At 42.3% G+C, this 24,057-nt stretch overlaps 2 protein-coding genes across 17 annotated transcripts in view; one reads left to right on the forward strand and one right to left on the reverse strand.

The window, feature by feature from the left end:
• The window catches only part of FBXL2 (F-box and leucine rich repeat protein 2), a 411,994-nt gene that overhangs the window by 144,996 nt on the left and 242,941 nt on the right, over positions 1-24,057 (reverse strand). The window lies entirely within an intron of this gene.
• CLASP2 (cytoplasmic linker associated protein 2) overlaps positions 15,049-24,057 on the forward strand; it is a 140,839-nt gene continuing 131,830 nt past the window's right edge. For 9 of the 16 annotated variants that reach the window (XM_066322252.1, XM_066322262.1, XM_066322255.1 and 6 more), the window contains exon 1: positions 15,050-15,989. In XM_066322252.1, coding sequence (XP_066178349.1) covers positions 15,795-15,989 — 195 coding nt within the window. In that variant the 5' untranslated portion in view covers positions 15,050-15,794. Of the gene's footprint in view, positions 15,990-24,057 lie in introns of all 16 variants that reach the window. The other 7 variants (XM_066322207.1, XM_066322240.1, XM_066322220.1 and 4 more) reach the window with 1 other exon arrangement.

A 24,057-nucleotide genomic window follows, 5' to 3' on the forward strand; every position in this document is an offset into this window, starting at 1 on the left:
ATTGACAGGCTTATCAGCAGTCACTTTCACAATCAGCTGGCATTACCTCCAACCTACTCAGCTAGGAATTTGACTATGACTAGGCAGAAGTGACATTAAATTGCCTTTGGAATCACCCTAGGATAGCAAGTGAATTTCACAAAGTTAAAATCAAAGGCTAACCACTTCTCTACTGGTACAATCCTTCATGCTTCTGTAACTCTGATAACACCAGATGTGCATGTGTCTGTCTACTTGCAGGCTCCTGGTCTTATGCATCCTTTCTGTACCCCTATGTCTACCTGCACTTACAGCATCTGCTTCCTCCACTTTTTATGGGCTTCAAAAATGTACTTTGAATTGGTTAGCTGGATGTGAGTCATCCTAGCAGGTCAATTCATTTTCCCATGATGTGTTTTGTTCTATCTCATGCATGTCTCTTTTTCCATTTTGATCTTACCAGTATTACCTGCTTGGCATGGTAATACTTTATCCGTGCTTTTTTGCAGGGATGAAGCAGCTAAAGAATTTTTTTTCTCTACTATGCAGATGACTCAATATGACTTTTCATTCAATGTACTTGGTGTTTATATGCTAATTCTTTAAATGCTATGTTTTATTGGCCAGAAATGTATGCAGTCATTCAATGGTAATTCTCTCCTTCTGTATAAAACTCATAAGTAAGGTCTAAATACATGCACATCAAAGAAAATGCAAAAAAAACCCAAAAACCAACAGCTTAGTAAGAGATGAGAAATTTTATTTGAGATGTATTATTTGTTAAGAGCAAAGGTAAAAATTAAAGATGAAAAATTAAGGCTCACCAGAATGTTTTTTTTAGGACTGCTATGGTTGTACCCAGGCATCTCCACTCTTGGTCTGTGACAGTTTGCTGACACTGAATCTCATCATTGACAAACAAAAAGGTTGCTTTAGCTTATTTCCTCTACTGTGTTCTCCCTTGCTCATGTGGAATAATAAACCATAAAAAAAATTGGCATATTAACCAGATTATATGCAGGGAAATGGAGGAAATAAGAATGGTGACTCTATAGGAAATGGAAAAGAGAATACTGTAAAGAAAGGAGGACTGTAGGCAATTATTAGAAGCTGACGTGATGACACAGTACTTGTGAAAAAGCAGCAAGCTTAGGGCGCCCTGAGTAAGGTGAGTGTAAAATTTTTAAGGCTTTTGGATGCTCAATAAGAGACACAAGGAGCATGGTTTTATTTGCCATAATACCTAATAGATAACCATAGATGAGTGCAAGGGTCTTTGCAAAGAGTTGGGAACATTTTTTAAAGTTGGACAATAATTGAAGAAATTGTGTCTTAATAGATCTATCATAAACATACCAGAGAAGTTATTTCCCAGAAGAAATCTCATGCTAGGCCCAGCAAGAGAACCAGGGATTTCTGTTGCAGTAGAATTTATTAACATACTGTGGACATTAGCTGTCCCTGACTTTCCTCTTCTACTTTTATTCACATTCTACCTGCGCCAGAAGAGGTCTTCCCCCCACCAAAAAAAATTAAATTGCTAGACTTGTAATATTTGCTAAAGATCTTTCTGTGTGTGGGCCAGCATGAGAGCTGTCTGGGGTGTGGCCAGGATGTTCTTCAGTACCTGTCATGCAGAGAGCTGAAAAGTCCTATGGAAAACACAGCAATTATGGTACAAGTTAGGGCAACTCTTACGGTAGCTGGAATTTTTCCAGGAACCAAACTGGCCTGTGGCAACTTTGGAATGGAGATGAACACCTATTCCTTCCATTTGCTTTCTGCTCTGTACTGCACCCGAAGAGAACTAAGCTGTCTGACACTGCCTCAGTTTTGTACTGCTCTCAATATTAGTGTGCTGCAGAGGAGGAACACAACTGCAAGAAATAGGGCACAAACAAAAAAAGAAATTCTATCTGAAGCACCATATAACTGTAAAGAGGTCACACATGAAAATAGATGGAAATATTCAAGGTCATTTATTTAATGTGCAGGGCAGAGATTCCTGAGGTAGCCCCAGCAGAAGTACTTCTCAGAGCAAAAGCCTCCAGAAGCACTGCTGCAAGCCAGTTAGCTCTGCATTACACCACGGAGGCAGCTGTCACACCACTGTCACTGCACAACACACAACACTGTCACCATCGAGAGGAAAAATGCCCTTTTCTCCTCCTGACTTAAAAACTCGCTTTTAGAAAGGAATGAAAAAAGTTTTAAAAACAATTACCATGTGAATCACGTTTCCACCATTACCCTCAGCTTTGCTTACATAAATCGAGGATATTGATAAAAATGATAAGGAGCTCATTTTTTCCTAGCCACAAGATAAAGCTACAAGTAATAATATTCATGCCATGGTTTTGACTTATCTCCCGAGAGGAGTAGTGTATGTCTTGAATCTACTACCAGCTGCAAATGCCATGCTGATAAAATTAATCTCTCAGAGTGAAAAGATTACACTGTACAAAGCTGCTATGTAATTTAATATTGGATTTTCTCCTTGTTGGAGGATTAGCTCTCTTTTTATGATTACTGTCACATGAAATAAAAAACAGTGACCGGAACACTTTTAAAATTAAGTCAGATGTTATCATATAATGGATGTTTATCAGAGTGGGAGCAAAACAGCGTTCATAAAACCAACAGCTAGTTAGTGGTTTTGGAAAGAAAGTAATCTCCAATTAAACTATAGTGGTGGTACATTAAATAGGAGTGAGTTAATTACAGCTGGAAATATTAAAAATAGCTGGAACAGTTTTATATTGAAAGCATATGATGTGCTTTGGCTTGATTGCTCTCAGAAGGCCCGCTGCTGTACAACCCTTCAGGCAAAACACCTGCTGAGGTCTATATGCTTATAAGGAGAGATTACAGACACATTTTAAAGCCGATAAAGATTGGATTCAAGCAAGTTACATAGCTATTGCCCAGTTCCGTGAAAGATAATGTGCATTATCTTTGCCCTTTGTTGAAAAATATTGTTTGGATTAGTCATTCACATGGACACAGTTATGGCTCAGAAAAAATTTTTTGGTAATTTTGTTCTTGGCTTTTCATGTAATGGCCATGTCTTGGCATGGAAGGTAGAGTATAGTTAAAACTAAGGTTTCTGATAGAGTTTTTGTCATCTCAGCTGTATTTCCACTAGATTGTACACTGCCTGAGGCCAGAGAGCATCAATTATTTATGCACACCCTGAGGCAGAGAGGACAACCTCAGTAAGGCCGCAGAGGATGCTCCTCACATGTCCACCAGTGCATGCAAGGGGGAGGTCTGGGCCCTGCTGCAAGGACAGTGACAGGGCCACACCACAGCCTGCACCACCAGCATCCACCTTCACCTGCCATGTGCTTCTTCAGGTATCCTTGCGGCACAGCTGGGCTATTCAGCTGTCCTCTTTGCTAGGCTGACTACACAGTGAGAAGGCACAGGAGAGGAGGCCACACTCCAGCTCCAGAAGGGCCAAGTGCTCGGTGACTGTCAGAGCCAGAGTCTGCCCAGCACCTACAGTGACAAACACAAAGCAGGGTTGGTAGGAGACAAACACAGCCACAGCAGCTATACCTGTTTTCACTTCGGCTTTCATCTGCAGCTGCAGACCTTCCTCCAGCAATGCCAGCTGAACACCAGACCCTTGGACACCAAGCACTGCCTAGTGAGACTCTCTGGAGCTGACTGTGACGGGCTCTGGCTACAACTTATGCTAATGAGAACAGGAGAAGTATTTTGTATTGAATAACTCTCCTTGAATAAAGCTCCTGGTCTGGCCAGGAATATGGTCATAACCACACAAATACCATTCTTCCTGCAACACTGCCCTGAAGGCAGCTTTTGGTCTGCACAAACATGCATCTTGAAACACACCAGGCTGCACACATATGCACTCGAAAATACTTTCAAAGCCAAAAGGTCTGATTTCTCTTTCTGATATATCTGAGGCAAATCCCTATGTATGGAGATCCCTGGAAGCATGCTGCAGTCAGCAGTGTGAACATAGATAGAGTAACCTCAAATGGAGTATAGACATAGCCAGAGTATCTGCTTCATTCCCTAGGCTCAAGTTAGCACTTCTTGAAGCAGCATCAAGGTATCGATTACATTGCATCAAAGAAGGAGAATGTTGCTGCTCTAATCTGTCCCTGAGAAACCCAGAGATCACAGTGGTTGTGGAACTTCCAGGATCCCAGGGAAAGGAAAGCAGTGATACAAAATGTGAGAAATGTCACAAGTTTTCAAAAATGTCTTTTCAGTTACCAAAATCTGATTGATTAAAGTGTTTGCTCAAAGAAGTAAAGTGGATTATTGGAAAGCACTTTTATCATACATGCTTCAGAAAAATAAGGTTGAGAGAATAAAACATTTTCTGTTGAAGTGTGCCTCATTTTTTTTCCCAAATATACATATAACTAGATGCTAGTTTTGAAAATGTCAACATTCCCCAGGATTGCTTTCATAAATATGAGGAATTGCCAAGATGTGCTTCATTCCTATTTTTGGGCATACTTCAGAAGTTCATACTTGAGCAACTCACTGCACTCAGGGGAAGTTGTGCTTAGGTAAGAGCTGACACTAAGCCTTGTCGTAACAGGATTTTCTGGGTTTCTGAATCTCAGTGCAAGTCTGCAGCTAAAGTTTTGAAACCAGCTCGAGTCCTCAGACGTCCAGTGGTTCTACAGCAAAGCCACAGAGATGAATAAATGTGAACTGTGGGTAGAAAATCAGATTCTCTGCTGAAATTTTAGATGTTGTCATTCAGGTCCATCTCAAATCCATAGTTTGGATGGACTGGTTCTACTGCTCTTACTCTTCCTTTGCCATGTAGCTTTGTGACAGAAGTGAAGTAGAAGTTCTACATTCAAATGTTTAAAGCTTTTAAGACAAAGGAACACTGCCATTTTCATACACATAAAGAAACATGTATTTTTACACTTCAGAGAACAAGAGAGTATATACAGAGGTAAGAAACCAGGTTATTTTAATTGCATGCAAGAAGTCAGAGACCACAAAAATACTATTAAATCCACTGTATGAGAATCCTTGAGTGCATTCCCTCAGCAGAGGCCTGACTGCCTGTGCTGGAACCCAGCACTGATGTGGTATAAGCTTGCATCATATGGCTGAGAATATCTGGTGGGTGAGAAAGAGCTGTGAGAAGCCCCTTTGGAGGCCTCCTTACCTTACTTAGGAGCAGTGCTTAAGTTCCATCTGTTGCCCTCAGCAGAAGTACGTGGTGTGCCCAAGTCAGACACCTGTTTTACCTGGAACGTGCCTTGTGACCAGTGTGGCAGCCCCCCAGCTGCTGGCTGACCCTGGCACTACCAGGGGACAGCTCTGCTCACCTTGCTCCAGCACAGGCCTCAGTGGGACCCTCTACTCCAGCTTGCCCAGCTGGTGACTTTCCTTGCCTTAGAAAGCAGCCTGCTCTGGCTGCAGTCCTTGCTGCAGTGATCCCCGTGTCATTCACAGGATTCAAGATGAACCTACAAGAGCATCCATGTGCCTGATACCAAGATCCTTGAATAAAAGTTACATTGTCAAGACCTAAGAACAAAGAACATTGTTTTATTAAAAAAAAAAAAAAAAAAAAAAAAAAAAAAAAAAACCACAAGGTACTAAATTGGTCACCAAATTTATATTATTTTAGCAGAGGTTTCACAGTCTTTTCCTCCTGAAAGGATCAGGCTGTAGATTGGCATTTAAACTACTTTAAAATGAGCCAAAATGTTTAAGGTAAGCAGGTATCTAAACTGAATAAACTAAAAGTCTGGTTATAGATTACTTTTTTAGCTAGTCACCCTCATTTCTATACATTCTTGATTTGCTACGAGCATCTGGCATGACAGCTCTTAGAGTCAACACAGGGAATGGCTCAGACATCCACTGCAAAGCCAGGTGTGTACCATGCTGGGGATGGTAGGGCTTTCCTTCTGCTGTCACTGGGAGCACTGACATGCTTGCCCACTTATGCATGGGGTGTATGTTCTGGAAAATCCATAGCACAGGGTACATTTGTGTGCAGAAACACTCACAGGCTGAAATTTTGATTTCAATAGGAATTTACTCCTAAATAGGCTGGTTATTGTCTTTAAATGCTGGCAATGAATACAAGAATGTCTCTGCTGTGACTCATGCAATATTGGAAAAAAAAAGGGAATTCATAATTGAGATATCACAGACATCATCATTACTCAGTCAAAAGCAGATTAAAAAGAGTGCGCTGTTGCTGCCACAAATTTGCATTATATTACTTGGGATTTTATATTTTTAAAAAAATCATAGTGTTTCCTATATTGTGACAGATTTTTCTTGATTCATCTTTAGTGAAATATTCCCCCAGACCTGCAGTGTGGGATAACTGAGTTCTCTCAGTGGAAAAATAGAGCCTCTAAAAGGGGAACAAAACCCCTATTCGTAATTTGACTCTAAGAAATTTTGTCTCTTCAAAGTGCCTGTGTTTTCAATATGTACATTCACTGCTCTAATAATTTCCCTTATAGAATGTAGAAATGGTAAAGTAACCTAATTTTTTAATAGAACATCAATAAATTGGCACCTAAGCATTGGTTTATGGAAGTTCTAACTGCAACTTTATGGATTGGGGCAAATGAATATCAAATTTCTTATATGGGTGTGTAGAAAGGTATCTGCTAGAAGCAAGTAATTTAAAATCATAGCATCATTTAGGATGGAAAAGAATTTTAAGATCATCAAGTCCAATCATTAACCTAACACTGTCAAGTTCACTACTAAAATTAGTGGGTATAGGATTTATTTGGAAGTAAACTGAAAGTCTACATAGGTTCAGTAAACATCAAAGAAAAGTTTGAGGCTGTTCTGAATAATTATTTGAAACATGATGGGTTTTTAATTAAATTTGTGCCTATGTTTTTATAACTATATACTTTTATAACTATTTCTCTTTTAAGTTCTGACAATAATATTACATTTTAACAATTACACTACATTTTAACTTTAAGAAATTTTTCTATTTCTTTAAGTAATTATTACTTATTTCCACATGCTTTCTTTAAGAGATCCCGTCCATACACATCACATCAGTATCTCATCTTTTTTCTGCAAATAAACAAAAAAAGCTCCAAAATAACAAGCCCAATCCCTAATACTGGTCAGAGGCATAGGATCTGAATCCAGTCTTAGTTTTCAAAATTGTGTGATTTTGAGCTGCTTGGATCATGTCGTTTTGTTACTTGTTTTCCAGTTAGATGATCTTTAGATGTGACTAAAAGCTGTATTTTCTTGACAGAGTGGTCTATTTATTGATCATTAAAATACCATTAATTGAACTACTTATAATTAAAAGAGTCCAATTCAGAACCCACATAACACAAAAGCAATCTTCCTGTCTTTCCCCTTACTTTTCCCACTGTTTTGTTCAACTTACAGTGCTATTATTTTCAGAGTTGTCTTTATAGCTATTTATCTCATTTAAACATTCGTTCTAAAACGCATAATCCCGCCCAGCTTGGGAGATTTGTACGGGCTACGACTTTAGACAGAGGAAAACAGGGAGAATGGGTGCGCTCTGTGTGTATCCTTAGAAGCAGCGCTGACACCGCCGTGTGCCGGCCGGTGCAGTCCCAAAAGCCGGGACTCAGCATCTCTCCCAGGAGGGACAAAGAGCCCGCAGTGTCCCCACGGCGCTGTGCGGGAGGTTTGCAGCGTTTGTGGCTGCTGCTTTAGCCCGTCATGCTGCAGATGCTCAGCCTTTCCCAGGAGATCAGGACCTGGCGTGGGGGAGGGAGGGGAGGAGAGAGGAGAATGCCTGAACCTTCCTTTCTGAAACCCGTAGTACTTCTCCTGCCCAGAATGGGTGGCAGCTCTGTACTGCAAATAAATTTAATAAAAACACACCCTTGTACAGCACAGACCCATACTAGTGGGCGTTTGGTCAAAGCTGGTGATGGCCGTAGTGAGTCGAGTCTGCTTTAAACAGCAGGTTCAGCAGCACCAGATCCAAGAGACCCTAAACTATTCTAGAGAAGGACAGTAATGTACTCTTTGCAGGGCAAAAAATTAAAATCATTCATGACAATTTTTTCCCTAGAATACAGATGAGTACTTACGTTTCTTTCATACGTATACTCGTTTACAGAAATTCTCCCCCAAAATACCGATTGATATTTGCATCCATACAAACCGGTAGGTTTCTGTGTGAGAAGGGGTGACAGCCAAGAAAAAAAAAAAAAAAAAATCCAACCTCATGCCTTCGGTCGGGAATACTTGGTCAGGAATCTCCTTAGAGGAGACTTCATCACGAGAGGGAGCTCTCAAGCAGCCAGACAACTTCAGCAAACTACAGCGGAGAAACACGTCAGAATCAGCCAAAAAAATTCAGCCGGCCTAATCCCAACACGTAAATGCACACAGTTCTTTAGGGAAAAAATGAATTTTAAACTATGTGTATGTAAATGCATCAGTATGTGTTATATCACATGTATGTTTAGAAAATTTTCTCCCCGTTTGAGGAAGAACCCTGCAATTTCTTACCTCAGGAAACCTTCCTTGGATCAATACTGCTGATGTAGGAGTTCCATGAGTAGTAAACGACGGCTGAGTCTGTCCTATTTATAGAAGGACTTGCACTACAGAAACAAAAGCAAGCCCAACCAGAGTCCAACAAATCAGATCATACGTGTTTTTCACTTCCCATTCTTATTCCCATGCAGTGAGAAGTGGGTTGCTTTGTGTAAACGGGGGCAGAGGCTGGCACTGCACTAGTGTTACTAGGATGAGTATCGCTGCTCTGCCTGGTTTGGTGAGTTGTAGCTATGTAATGAGAAAGACTCCATTCTGCACGTTTTTTTCATATTCTTCAGTGCATTCACTGTCTTGCAATCTTCCTGCAGATAATGAAAATGCCATGATTTGTTTTGCAAGGACAGAGATTTTGCCATCTCAAGGCCAAAATGCACCCAGCTACACATCCCTTGATACTGCTCTGCAGTACACTGTGTTCTCACCAGCTCTTACTTTTCAGGTCAGATGACACAAATATTTTGGACCCTTTTCTTGTTCTTTCATGCTGCTGTTACAAAGGGTAGCATTACAATACAAAGGTAATTGCATCTATACTGAAATAGTTTTCACAGGTACTTTAACTAAAAGTTCAAATTATTAAGTTTAAAAATTCAGGAAATTTTATATCAATGGACTATATTATGTTGAGCTACTTCATCCTAGATTTTTTTCCAAGACATGAAATCATTATATAGCAATTAAGGTTTAACACAGAACACTGGCATACTACATTCCTCCATAGAAATTTAAAGATAGAAAATCCACATAAATTGATAAAAGTCTAGCAAATAACCTGCCACACAAAACAGACACAAACTTTTGCTTGACAAACCACAGTCAAACACTTCTATCACTAGAGACAAATATCTCCATCGCTGTGCAAAGAGGGCATAAAGGATGCCAAGTTATGCACCAGTGCTTTGAGTAATTATATAAGGCATGGTAGACTAACATGATGAAAGACAAGTTGTCACTTACACGTTAATTCTGACACTGTTTTTTATCACCTGTAGTTTTTATTTGTTCTTCCTTCTCTATATCACATGAATCAAGAAAATTAGCAAATGACGCATAAAAGACTTATCAGGGTGAATTATTTAATTGCAGTGTCTACATGTTAAAACAATAAAGAAAAAATTAATGCCTTGGAGAAATCCAGTAATCAGGTATCAGACTGATCCCCCCTCATACCTCATTTCTGTGATCAAATTAACTTTGTATGTACAGGAAAAATACTGGTTTCAGCTCCTGACTGCTTTATAAATAAGCACATGAAAGCTCTACTAAATACATAATTTCAAGAACATTCATAGCACAAGACTAAATGTAGCTGAGTTCACCGAGTACATTTTCAATACAGTTACATCTGATTTCATCTATAAGACCTTATGAGAAAAACGGGCAAGTCTTCAACTAGCTTGGTACATATATTGCAATATCAGCAGCAGCACAATCCTTCATGGATTATTTACTTATATTCAAAAGATATTTATTACTTCATTATTCCGATATTGTTAATCTCAGACAGAGGAATTAAAATGATACTCTAAAGTTATCAACAGTGATAAATTCAGGTTGGAAGGATACACATCATCCTTTTGCAAAGGAATGACAGAAAAGATGCAAAATAAATACCTATACAACATGGATAACAAAGTCTGCCACATTTCTTCTTAAAATAGAACAGTCTTTTACCTCTTGACAGTATTAAGAAAATCCTCAGTGTACTGATCTCCAACTCATAAAAAAATAAAAGCCTGTGGTTCTTCCAGAAGACATTAACAGGTGGCACATGACTGAAGGACACCACATCCAAGACACAATCTGAACATTTGATTTGAACAAGTACCCAGGGGTGGAACATGCTGTAGAAGTGCCGACCCGGCTCCTGGGGAATCCAACAGGGAGGACAACTTTCTCCTGGATTTCTTCTGTGTCAACCAAGGCTACATCAAGTGTAATTTATGGGAACTTTCTGAGTGACTCATGTTTAAATTCACTCTATTTTAATTATTATGGCCCATGTCCACTATTTGTGATGAAGACAACTTTTTACCAGAGGCTTTTTAGGGGATTTTTATGGTTCTTTCAGCAATGGGATCATATCCTTTGTGTGGGAAGGGTTTCTCAGAACGGGAAGTCAGTCTATGGAAGTAGCTTTTCTGCTGCAGTGACTGCAGGCCTGCTACAGAAAATTGATAACCAGGTTGCATGAGCTCTGGGCCTGTTAAGGCTTACTGCTAGCAAAGGAAGGAGAGTAGAACAGAGCCTAAAGCATGCTGCATGCTTTCTTATCAGCCAAAGGAACAAAGGGCACGGCATCCTCACTCCCCAGCCCGCTGGTACAGCTCTCGCCTTTTGCAGAACAGGATAATACGTGCGAGAATGGTGCAGCACACTCAGGTGGGATGGGGGCGTAGAAACAGGTTTGGTGTGCAATTCAGGTTGGGAATGCACCTCACCGGATTAGTGTCATTTACCTCAGCCCCTGCTGCAATTGCTTTGGTTGTTAGCAAGTCACATTGAGAAGTATGAAGGAAACTTTGATTCTGTCTTAAATTAGAGGGCTTAATTGCTCTACAAAATATTATGTATTGTACAAATACACAGGAGTGGTGGATTTATGCTCACATGCTTGCATATCAAAAAGCAGATTGCATTCCAGAGGAAGCAATCTCCTTAACTGAGAATAAGAAGCTTTAAGAGATCTTTGGCTTGAATGAAAATGCCTTCTTTTTGGAGCCTAGCCCACATCGCTAGGTATAAAGTCCACTAGGACTCTGTGAGAACATCTACAACAAAACCATGTCCTTTGTACAATCTGAGGGACTGCTCTAGATTCGGTGTTTGAGTGTTACTCCTGCCTTGCTAAATAAGGAAATGAGCATTCAGAGGCTCTATTTGCCAAATCCAAAAGCTATTTGTTTACAGAGGAAAAAGTCAACAAATATTTATTGATCCCACAAAAAAACCCCAACAACAACAACAACAACAAAAACAAAACAAAACCAAACCAAAAAACCCCCCCAAAACCCACCGAAAAACAACAACAAAAAAACCCCACACAAAAATCCCCAAACAACCAACCAAGCAAAAAACACTAAAAAAAAACCCTTTCAGTGCTAGGTTTCAAAAGAAATTGCCTTAATCTTCGCCAAACACCTCAGAAATAAAAATTATATCCATTTTCTGCTGTTATATCAATAACAGTACATCAAAACTGTGTATCCATAATCAATACTGTATAAAGGAAGTAGTCATGGCAGTCGTCACAGGATCACAGGATGAAATACAGTGGTCTAAACCTCTGATTTTACAGCAAGACAATTATTTTCTACTGTGGTTTTTAAGAAAACCCTTATTACGTGAAACGGAAAAAAAAAAAAAAGGCCACATAGCCCAGCATGACTTTTTGCCCTCAGCATAGCTTTGCAATGCCATCTTTGAGCTGACAAAATAGTTTTGATATTTCAAGTGCGTCTCATTATACTTTACCCTCCCCCTCAGTTTCAATGCTAGTCACAGCAAGTGGATTACCTAATCAGTGCATTTGCTTTGAATTGAGGGAAATTCAAAGAAAGAGTGTCATGAGCCTTACCCCCTGTTTGCTTAGGATTTTCCTTCTTCAGAGATTAACCTTAATGCGGACTGTAATGAAAAGTGAATTTTATACCACTTTGGGGGTTTTTTTCAGATAGTTTGGACAAGAACAGAAATTGTTTAGAGCTATTAATACTCCAACAATCCAGTATCTACTCAGTTCTTTTCTATTTAGCCAATATTATTAGGCAAACAATTACTTTTAAAACTTTCATAGCAAGATATTTGCTTTTTAAACACACAATGCCAGTAAGTCAGGTTCTAGTGCACTGATTAAAAATAGAGCAATCCAGTTTTACTTTTCTGAAATTTATTTTTTCACTTCCAGAAGTTTCTTGGGTCACATTTTCCTAAAAAAGCAATCTGTAATTCCATATATTCATAAGTGGCAGTGCCCACACAAGACAAGAATTATTCAGCTCCATCCAGAATTCCTTTTCTTAATAAGTGCACAGGGAAATCCATTATGAAAACACAATGAGCAGTTCATAATCTTGTAAATTATAATAAGCTCAAAGTAAATACATAGATTTCTGTTTCAAAGGCATCTTCAATCTTTTTAACAATCTTCATTATTGTAACGCCTAGGGATTGATGAAGCACAGGATCCTAAATTTGCTGCATCTCACCAAAATCAACAAAAGGCTGCTGTTGTCTTGCCTCCTGCCACACTTGTGGATGGAGAGGTTTTTTGTTTTTTCCCCAGATCAATGGGAGGGAAAGAAAGTGGAGAATTCCTGAGAAAAGGATTTGTGAGAAGCAAACAAGTAGAAACACTGTAGCACCAATTTAGTTTGGTTTGCATTGCTGTGAAGCAGCAATTTGCAGGTGTGGTTCCTCAGTCAAAATCTAGCAGCCAAATGAAGGGAGTACCTTGCTTTCCTGCAGGTTCACTCTTCCTCAGTGTAAGGACTAACAAGACAAGTGAGACAGCCAGACTCTGGTGGTTTGGAACTATGTTGAGCTCTCATAGCACAAAGGCTGTCGTTGCCCTCGTCTTCCCCGTATCTTCCAGCTGTCTGCTTCTACTTTACCTGCTCCAATTCTGGTACTTGCTTAACCCCTCAGTGAGAAAATTTAGGAATCTAAATCAGCAAAAAAGCTAGTTATGTGATTTTAAAAAAGGGAGAAAAATTAATAAAAGTATTATCTTTCTGAACTGTTTAAGTGAAGATAAATAAAAACCACCTCTGGTGTAAGAAGGGAAGAACTGTACACATGACAGCAGGGAAGAGAAAGACTGCCAGCATCAGCAGTAGCCTCCAGTTCAGCGTAAGGTGAACCCTCCTAATATCAGAGGAGCAGGCCAACATCACCATCCACTGCCACTGTTGGAGGTTGTTACGCTTCCCATCTTTGAGTCCCATGCTTCTGCCCATAGGACTTGTGGACCAGCCCAGCTCACTGACATCAGCTCAGTTAGCCCCTTAAATCAAGCCAAGGGGTCAGAGTGTTTAGGGTCTGGCACGAGGGACAAGACAGGGGCCAATCGGAGCAGCTGGGGCAGGAGAAGAGGAAGAGTGACCTCCTCTGCTCTCCTTTCCCTGCATGTAAAAGCCATAATTGTACCTTCAGAGACCTCAGAGGCCAATGCAGAGGGACAGAGAGGGCTGCCTTTCCCATCATCAAGAGGACTTGGACTAGTTTAAACTGGCCCTGAAACAACACCTAAAGTCACAGCTCCTCACTTAAGGGTCTCTGTTTTCATTCAAGTGGATTCCTGCTGGTCAGCATGTGGGTCAGCCATGCTGGGGCTTTACCTGGGAAATTGCCATCTGTGAACTTCTGTGTACAGTTCTGAGTTTCTCAGCACAAGAAAGACAAGGAGCTACTGGAGATAGTCCAGCACGGCCACAAAGGTGATGAGGGGTCTGGAGCATCTCTTATGAAGAGAGACTGCAAGCGCTAGGCCTGTTTGGTCTAGAGAAGACTGAAGGAGGATCTCATTAATGCAGATAAATATCTCTAAAGCAGGTGCCAAGAGGATGTGCCGGACTCTTTCAGTGGTGCTCAGCGACAGGAGGAGTAGGGACCTTAAATTAAAACAATGGCCATAAAATAAACACAAGAAGTTTCACCTCAGCCTGAGGAAGAACTTGTTTAAGTTGAAGATGGTGAAACCCTGTACGAGGCTGCCCAGGGAGTTCATGGAGTCTCCCTCTCTGGAAACATTCAAAACCCGTCTGGATGCGTGCCTGTGTTACTTGCTCTAGGTGATCCTGCCCATGGGGTTGGACCAGATGATCTGCAGAGGTCCCATTCAACCCTAACCGCGATTCAGTGATTCTGGGTAAGTTACGGCGCGGAAAGTCCGGCGGGTTGCCCTGGATTTATCAAATAGCACTGAGGACCCATGCTTGCACAACTCTGAATTTAATAATCCGTGTCTCTCTGGAGTATTGTCGAATTCCGGATAAGGAACACGATTTTGCGGAGAGCAACGCTGCAGAGCCGACCACATCGGGAGCACCGGGATGGCTGCACAGGGATCTCTCCACCTTATACGTGGACACTGAAAAAGGCCGGAGCGGTTGCAGGGCATCGCTGGGCAAAGCCAGGACCGCGCTCGGAAAGGGAAGAGAGGAGGGGAGGAGAGCACCCAAGCACCCCAGCAGCTTTCCCACCTCTTCCCCCGTTCTTCCAACACTTCCCCCATCTCCCCAGGGGCGCCGGACCGGCACCGCGGCGACCAGCAGGGCGGAGGGCGCATGCGCCTCCCACCGCCGCCGGACACGACCCACAGGGGTCCCGGGGGAGCGCCCGGCGGGAGCGCGCACTGCCGCCCTCTGCCCGCCCATCCATCCATCCATCCGTCTGTCCGTCCTTCCGGCCGTCCCGCCGCAGCGCGGGGCGGGAGGCGGCCGCGCGCTCTCCCGGGGGAAGCGGGAGCCGCGGCGGGAGGCGGGGCGGCGCGGGCCACGCCCGGTGTGTCCGCCTGGCGCCGGCCGGGGCGGCAGCGGCGGCGGGAGGCGCAACTTCCACGGGACGGAGGCGGCGCTGCCGCCGCAGAGCCCGGCGGGGGAAGGCGCGGCGGAGCGTGAGCGGCTCTCTCGGGGACTCTCCCGCTCCGGTCCGGCTGGCGGTGGAGGGCAGCGGGCGGAGCTGAGACCCGCCGGGACAAAAGTTTGGGAGCCGGTCCGCGGGCGCGCAGGAGGCACCGGAGGCCGCGGTGTCAGGAGCATGAGAGGTCCGCCCCGGCCTCGGCGGTGCCCGTGAGAGGCGGCCCGCAGATCACTCCTCGGGCGAGAGGAGAGAAGGCAGAGCCAGCGGGGGCGGCAGCACCTCCCACAGGGACCCGCCGAGCCCGCGGCCGGACTGCCTGCGAGCCCCTGCAGCCGCAGCGCCAGTTCTCGAGCTCTATTTCCCGTTCCCTGGCGGGGAAGAGGAGGGGCGGCGGCGGGTAGCCCTGTCGGGATCCCTCGGGACGGCGCGGAGGCGGCTGGAAAGCCGTGAGCAGGAGTGAGCGGCTCCCAGCGAGCCCTGCGCAGCGCCGCGTTCCCTTCCCGCCGGGGGCTTCCCGGGCGCATGGGGGCGGCGGGCGCGGAGCCGGGAGCGCCGGCAGCGGCTCCATGAGGACGGCAGGCCTGTCCGCGCCCCCGCCGCCCGCCCTGCCCTGCCCGCGCTGCCGAGCCTGAGGCCCTCGGCTCGCCGACGAAGAAACTTTTCCGCAGCGTCCGAAGATGGAGCCTGCCGGCATGGATTATTTCTGCGAGCAGGTACAGCAGAAGGACGTGGGCCGCAGGATGCAGGTCGGCCAAGAGCTGCTGGAGTACCTGGGCGATCCCGCGAGGTCCCCCGATTTGGAGCAGGACCAGCAGCGCCTTGACAAAGTGATCGACGAATTAACAGCGTGGGTCAACTCCAGTAATTTTAAGGTGAGGCTGCTCGGCGGGGCTCGGCACGGGAAGACCATGATTCATCATGCTAGGGAGGTACAGAGCCCCGGGTTACTTTTTAATTCAAGTAAGAGCAGAAGTAAAACTACATTTGTGCCAGTTCCATCCCTCCTCGCACAACGGGGAATCCCGAAATTTTGGAAGGGTGGTTAATGTTTTACTGATTCTACCCATCAGTCCTTAAAGAAACAGTCATAGGGATTTTGGTTTTGCCTTCATCTTTGGCTAGGTGGTGTTTTGGTTTGGATTTGAGGGTTTTTTCACGGCATAATGTTAACACCCCCTCTCCGCAACTATAGTACACACTCGGGTTGTGTTTCTTACTCAGAAACAAGAAAGATGATGATTATTTTCCTTTTTTTTTCTCTCTACCACTCCCATTCCGTGGTCTCTGTACTTGGGTGTAATGTTTCATGGGATTGCCATCGTTTTCTGCAGGCCGTAAAGAGTGCTGCTCCACTGGATTTGTATGACGCTGTATTTTAGACGATTGAAGGAATAATGGGTTTCTTGAGGTTCGCACTGTAAGTTTAAGGTTGTTTATATCGTCTTTAGGTGACTTTCCCGTACCTGGGAAGTTATACAGTATCCTTACAGCGGCCCGATGATGACTCACGTTTCGCCTTTTCCTCAGTGTTGTGTGTCTTTTAGACGGAGCCACGGGAAAAGAGCGATCGCTCCCTCACAGTGTTAACACTTGCGAGTTGTTCTGACGTCGGTCAGCCGATAAGGCGATCGACAGCGCAGTTTTAGTGCCAAGGACAATCGTGTTCGCATTGGCGATTTTTTTTAAAAAAATTTTATTTATTTATTTAGAATAGTCTCCTCCCCGCGGTGCCGCCGCCGGGGGGCGCTGTGGGGCCGCGCTGCGCGCCCGGGGCCGGCTCCGCCCTGCCTTCCCAACGTGATCCACTCGCACTTCGGACCTTACCGCTCACCGCAGTGAGCGTGTTCTCCCTTTTTTCCTGTTTTCTGACACACAGCAGGAACGCCCAGAGTAGCCTCGAACGGCAGTATGTTCCTGAAATAGGTTTTTTTTTTTTCCCCCCCTCCTCCTCCATTGACTTTAATCCGCCAGCGTTTGCATGTAGCAACCTCTGAGTTTGAGGTCTGAAAATAATAAAGGCTTAACTCCATTTGTGCACGTGATTTATTTATTTTGGAGCCATGTATGTCAGTAAAGGTCGGGTTAGCTTGAGGAAGTAGCACGTGCTGGACAAATATAATTCATTTGCTTTTAAATTCATCATCTGAGGGCGGCTGTTGTCATGAAATTGATTACTGCAAAACCTAGACAGTACTCTTTTTCCTGAAGAGGGCTAGCAACTTACTTAACAGGGTAATGTAAAAGTTTCTTATTGCACTTGTAAATTAATAGAATTAGGCATTAAGACTGGAAATTCAATTTTCAAGATGTATTTTTAATAGTGCAAGGCATTTTGCTTGCTGTTGATATAAGGTGACAGGACTCCTTAGCTGTTTGGACTGTGGGATGAATGAGAATTATGCAGTGCTCCGCAAGCATCAGTCACAGGAGCGAGATCCTCTAATCCAACCTGCCTTCTAAAGCAGGTTCACCTAGAGCAGAGTCACAGCCAGGTGGGTTTTGAGTATCTTCAGAGAAGACTCCACAGCCTATCTTGGCAGCTTGTTCAATTTTCTGTCACCCTCAAAGTAAAGGAGATTTTCCCTTGTATTCAGGTGGAGCTTTTGTGTTTCAGTTTGAGCCTGTTGCCCTTATTACATGTCTGGGTACCACTGAAGAGAGTCATGCAGAATTTATGAGTGTCACCTGCAGAGTGTTACAAATTCTAAGAATTTTAAAGATAGCTTGCAAAGTCCTTGAAGTATTTTTGTTCCATCTTGTCTGTGTCTGCTCACTGATGGCTCTTTGTTGTGTTTCAAAGCACATCTCATATGTTAGAGCATGGTGTTAGTCACGCGTTCAGTCCCTGTAGGGGCCATCACTTAAGAGCTGAACCTGATGATTTCTTGTGGGTCCCTTCCAGCTTGGAAGATGCTGTGATTATATTCACGGCAACTGCACAAAATCTTGGATGTTATGCTCACGATCAGTTCCAGTGTTCCTGGCTGTGGTAGTGACTGCCAGCATATGCTGCTTCAAAATGAAGATTATTATTTTAGAAAAAAGCCTTGTGTTTTACTTGCGTGTTTTGTCTTACGCAAGCATAGATGTTACAGATTTAATGTTGCATCCTATTTTGTTATTAAACTCAGTAGAAAGCCGTGAATGCCTTAGACGTATGTGTTCTCTCAAAAAAACCCTAGTGATTTTTGATTGCTGTATTATTTAATATATTGTTGGTTACCCTTTACTGAGAAATGGATACATAGAGCGCTTAAACAATTCTGCTTATCATGTTTCTTTTCTATCTTGCTAAAGGTCTTGCAGGTCTCCAGAATCCCAAAGTAACGAATCTGTCCCAGTTGGTATGACTGGTGATATCACAAGCAGTGATAATGGCTGGAGACTCAGAACTGCTGAGCTAGATGAATTGGAGATACAAGTGGGAAATGCTGGAGGAAGTTTTGAGGGGGAGCTTTATTTCTGCTCTGGGTGATGGGTATGGATAATAATGGGGTATAACTAATGTGACTTGCCCTGAATGTGCCATATGTTTTATTCCCACTGAAAGCTCAGTTCTTGCATGCAGTATACTCTGCTGACAATACTGAAAGAGGAGATGCATGATCTGGGAGATCTGGTCTCAACTATTAAAAACTGTACCTTTGAAGAGAAAACTTTTTATGATATGCCATCCTAGAAAGTTTTTGGCTCATGTAACCAGAAGGGAAAGACTCTGGAGGGTAGTAGGAGGGTTTGCTTAGCAGGCTTGATAATGTGTGGGGGGAAAAGAGAGTAAGTATTCAGTAAACAAGCTGGACTCAATGATCTTAAAGGCCTTTTCCTAAACGATTCTGTAATTCTAAAGTGGGCTAGTTATCAGCAAGGTTGAATTAACTCATCTCCAAAGGGTTTTGGCCACATGAAACAGACAGTACTTTTGCTGTTCTGAAGTTTGCAACTCTTTATAGTTATTTAATAAACAACTTGGCAATTCCAAACTGAGAGAGCAGATAGGAAAATTTCTGAGTTCACCTGTCTCGTTGAAGTGGAAAGCACAATTACTAGCCTGAATTACTGGTAGAACAAAAAGGTGGGATTAAGAATGTGTTGACTCATCTGCAGGCGGTTCAGAGTTGTAGTGAAAAATGGTTACAGAACATAGGGAATGACCTGAAGAGGACGATTCAATGCTGATTTAGGAGGACTTCATTTACGATGTCTATGCAGTGATAAATTACAAAGACTCAAAAGCATTGCAACGTCAAGGAGTTCACAGAAGATGTGTGTAATTTAAACTTTTTTTTTTTTTTTTTTTTAATCTCACTGGAATGAAAGAATTCTTCACTAAACTGAAAATTGTTTGCTTGGTGATCTGGTTTATTTTGTATTGGTTTGGTCTAATCTGTCTCCTTCTACATTGCAGAGATTTCGGGTTTTGGGTGTATGTCAATCCCTATCCCCCCCTCCCTCAACTGTTTTCCCAAGGTTGTGAGGAATAGGAGTAGGTAAATTGAATGCAAAGTAGTAAGAATTGAGTGATAGCATTATTCTGCTGGTTTTTGGTCTCAAACTGCAATACTTAGCCATCTGAGGAGATGGGAACAGTGCTATTGTTTGTGTTTGGACTCTGAGGTGAACTTCAAACAGTAAATTAGTTACTCATTCTGAGGGTGGTACTGCTGATAGATATTTGCTGGTGTTACTAGGTTAGCCTGGAACTTCATCTTTGTATACCTGAGTTTTGTTTAACATATCTGTTAGGTTTCTCTCATACTTAGTAGTCACTTGAAATAATTACAAGATTATCTAACTGTGCAGTCTGGTGACTCAAACTGTTCTATGTCTGACTCAAGTAATCTGGAAATCTGCTTTGAATTTCTGCTGAAGAGATGTGGAATAGGGAAATACTGCTGTTGAAGTGGATATTTACAAATCAACTCTTGCTGTTAGCATGCTGTGGAGTCTTTTAAGAACATCAAAATTGAACAATTACCCACGTTAAAATTATTTTTGAGTAATAAAGCTGCTTTTTGGTTCTTTGAACAAATCACACCTGATCAGAACAAACAAAAACCTATTACAAAAATGGTGGTAGTTTCTCAAGTTAATTTTATATGAGAAGAGTAATCAAGAATGTTTGTGGCTGCGAGTCACCTTTGGATGTCATGTTTGTGGTCAATATCTTTGCTTGTTTTATTCTTCAGCTGCAGAAGGAAAGTATTAATAATCACTAGTTTTATGCCAGAGCAGCAGATTGTTTGTCGTGGGAAGAAGAAAATCTGATTTCACTCTCTCTCTTTCTATAGCATGGATAAACTGTTTCTTTTAGGCAAATCCTTAGAATTATCTCTTATTCTATGTGTCTTGAAGAGTGAGGTTTTTCTGAGGTTGGTTTGTCTCCATACCAAATACCAAAAAGATACGAAAATACCAGTAATGTTGGAGTTGCATTTTTGTATTTCCTTGGTTTAATAAGTATTTGTTTTGGTTTATCTGTAGTTTAACAGAAGGCCATCAGGAGGAGCTTTCAATTTCCAGAAAGGAAGGGAAGATTTGAACTTTTGCAAATTTGAAGATTTTGCAAATAGGTCAAGACAAGTGGTTAGGATGCTTGTCTCAAGTACTTGCAAAGAGATGGCAGTAGTTAAAACCTGGCTGGCTGCACATGTGTCTGTGAGGTGGAAGGTACTATTTAAACTTATGGAACAAAATGGAGATAATGAGATCTGGAAAAAAGAGTTCAGAGATCAAAAACGTGAGGTGGCACATTTGATAACAAATAACTGAATGCACAAATGCAGGATGTGGGGCGTGTGATTGAGTATCAGACCTTAGGAGGAAAATGTGTGGGTTGTTTTGGATCTGAAGTTGAACATGAGCCAATATATGCTACACAAAAGGCAAATGCCATAGTGAGTTGTAGAACTAACATGCAGGACAGAGAAAAAGAATAAATGAGGAGGACTCAGCTAAACCTTTGTTTTTCAGTTACTGTGTAGATCTTGGTATTTCCTTAGTCTTTGTTAGCAAACAGTGGTAATTTAAATGTCTTTGTTGAAGAAGAAATGAGTTCTTTGCTAAATTTCATTCTTTTTGTCTCTTCAAGTTTTGTTTGATCTTGGCTGTGTGGGAACGACTTTTTTTTTTCTATATAATGAAAATGTGGTTTGACCTGTCCATATATGAAGCCAGTTTTAGTTTTCAAATCAAATTATTTGATTCCGTCTTGAGAAATAATTACTTTTTTTTTTTCATGTATTATTTATGTTCTGCTCATGATACATTATGTTAACAATTCAATATTAACCAAATAATCAAATAGGTCTTCTGAAGACAAGGGTCACTTGCAAAAAGTTTTAATCATTTTGATTAAAACTAATTTTGTCTGGTCTTTAATTGGGAATGGGGAATATAGTCTCAGAGTCTTAGGCATCTCCTCCAGAGGTGGAATTGACAGTTCTCACTTATTTTGCAATCAACTTCAGTTTGTGTTCTCCAGCCTACCTGTACTTACTGTTGAAACAGCAGCTCTGCTGCTCATGTGTCCAGCTGTTCTGTTCTCACTGTTGTTCTTGAGGCAATTAGCTTTTTGTCAATGTTGAATTCATCTTCCAGTGTTTCAGGGAGCTGATTTGATTCACGTTACAGGAGGTTTAACTGCACCAGATGAAATATGTCTGCAGGGCGAGAGGGATAACAGGACCATCACTTTTAGCCTGCTGTTTGATTGACTTTGGTGTGGGTGGAGAGCCTTTCCGAGCTCTCTGCAGTGTGTTAGAGAAGTGCATCCTTCAGAGCAGAGCTCGCAGCAGTCAGCGCGTGTGAGCAGAGTGATCTTAGCAGCGCTGCTGATGCAGTGGTTTCTGTCCCTGGCTGAGGAGCGGTGCTGGTGCATCATGTCTGCATTGCTCTGATGGGAATGCTTCTGGGGCTGCAGGGCTAACAGGCTCAGGGAGGAGATGCAGCTGAGAGGATACCTCCTCTGGTTCATTTGTTGGGCTGGTTTCTTAAGTGGGCTGCTGTTCAGCTGCATGGATGCTTCTCTTCCCACAGCAGAGCAGCTGGTGCAGGGGTGGGAGTAAGTAGCAGAGAATGAAGGGGGGAGGTCACTGTATGTTTGATACAATTTAAATAAGAGGAAATGGGAAAGGAAATAAGAGACCTTGGGCACAGAAAGAATGAAATTATTATAAAATAACTGAGTCCTAAAATAAAGTGTTTCTTTGTTTTGCACCATCAATGTGCTTAGAATGGCTTTCGACTGCGGTTTTCTTTGGGGAAAAAAGTTCATGTTTTTTTTAATTAATTATTTATTCTAAAGAGAAATACCATACATCTCATTGTTTTCCCACTGAACCCTGCTTGTAAAGGGGCTCTGTTTTGAATCTTTCTCCAATGCAGCAAATAAAGTTTTAGCCAGATAATCTTAAAAAAAAAAAAAAAGAAAAAGGGCTTACAGTGGCAGGTGCTGCTGCATCATATACTTCTGGATTTTGCTCACAGTCCTGGGACAGTATTTATGAGAAAGTTATTACAGTAGATAAAGGAAGAATGTTTAATCCACATGTGAAGTAAACTGGAGATGTTTCTGTAAAGGATCAAGCTGGAGGCAGTACACAAATTTTAGCATGCTGTATCGTCCACATAATACAGAACACTTTGGAGATCACACTTGCAGTCTGAATTTTCCAGTGATCATTCTGAGTGTTACATCAGTGTGTTCTTCAGAATTGGCTAAATGTTTCTTAATTAATGCAGGCTGAAATGATAGGATGCTAAAGTTGCCAACTTGGAGAAAGGGCATTAAAACATATTTCCCTTTTGTTTTTTTTTAATAACCTCTAAAATTTTTATGAGAGCGCTACACTCGCTTGCTCTGGCTGCAGTACACAGGAGAGGTCAACATAACAGGGACATCCAAGAATTGTGCCTGTTGAAAGGTCCCATGGAGAAACCAAGCCTTTTCAGTGCAGAAATACACTTGTCACTCTCTAGGTGAATATGGGTGATTCATGATTAAATCAAAATGAAATATGGGGAGCAATCCTCTGGTAGTGTGGTTATCTGCAATCTTCTGTGATGGTGTAATGTTCTGTAGATGGCCATCAGAGGAGAATTGTGAAGGGAAGGTTATCAGAAGTTTGATGGTCTATACCCCTTTTGAGACAATGAGGTTGTCTCAACAACCTCAACAACACCTAGCTGATAGGTGGTTTTAACGATAGCAAGGTTGGATGCTTAGGAGAGTATCTCCTTATAATGCAAAGTATAGTTGCAAAACATCATTTTGAAGGCAGTAGCCTTGTGTTTTTAGGTAGAGGAGGCTCTGCATTTGCTAATGAACTTGGACTCCAATTGTTGAGCTTGAAGGCTTGATTAGACACAAGCGACTCTGCTCTCTCCTTGCAATGTGATGTGATATATGTTAAAAAAATCATACTATCGGAATGGGAAGTGTCATTAGTGCCCTTGAAGGTGAAATGAGCAAGAGAATGAAAATAATGCGTTCTTGTCAGCTAAAATATCTTAAGTATAGATGATAAATGTGGTAGCTTTAGCAGCTGGGAGTGCAGTTCTGGCTTCTGTCGGCAGAGGCAGCTGTCCAACTGTTGCTGAGTGGCCGTGAGACTGGAGTATGAAGATGTCATGGCTGGCACTGAAGGACCACATGGGTTGAAGAAATGACCCAAGAATTTGGAAGTGTCCTTCTACTCATGGGGCCAAGGGCATGCTTTAGTGTGCCTGCAAGCTTTTGAGTTGAGGGAGGGAATGAAATATAGGTAGATCTCAGCAGAATGAGGGAAGTAGATAGAATTGGAGTGGGAAGCAGTAAAGGGAGCAAGAAATACGGAATAGGGGAGCAGAAGTGTGTCCTGAAAGATGAGTAGAGAGAACTAAGAACACAAAACCTGAAAAAGTGAAGCATAAGATACTGCATGAACATAATTATTTTTGTTT

The sequence above is a fragment of the Sylvia atricapilla genome, chromosome 1, assembly GCF_009819655.1.
Source record: "Sylvia atricapilla isolate bSylAtr1 chromosome 1, bSylAtr1.pri, whole genome shotgun sequence".
In the NCBI taxonomy this organism is placed as follows: Eukaryota; Metazoa; Chordata; class Aves; order Passeriformes; family Sylviidae; genus Sylvia; species Sylvia atricapilla.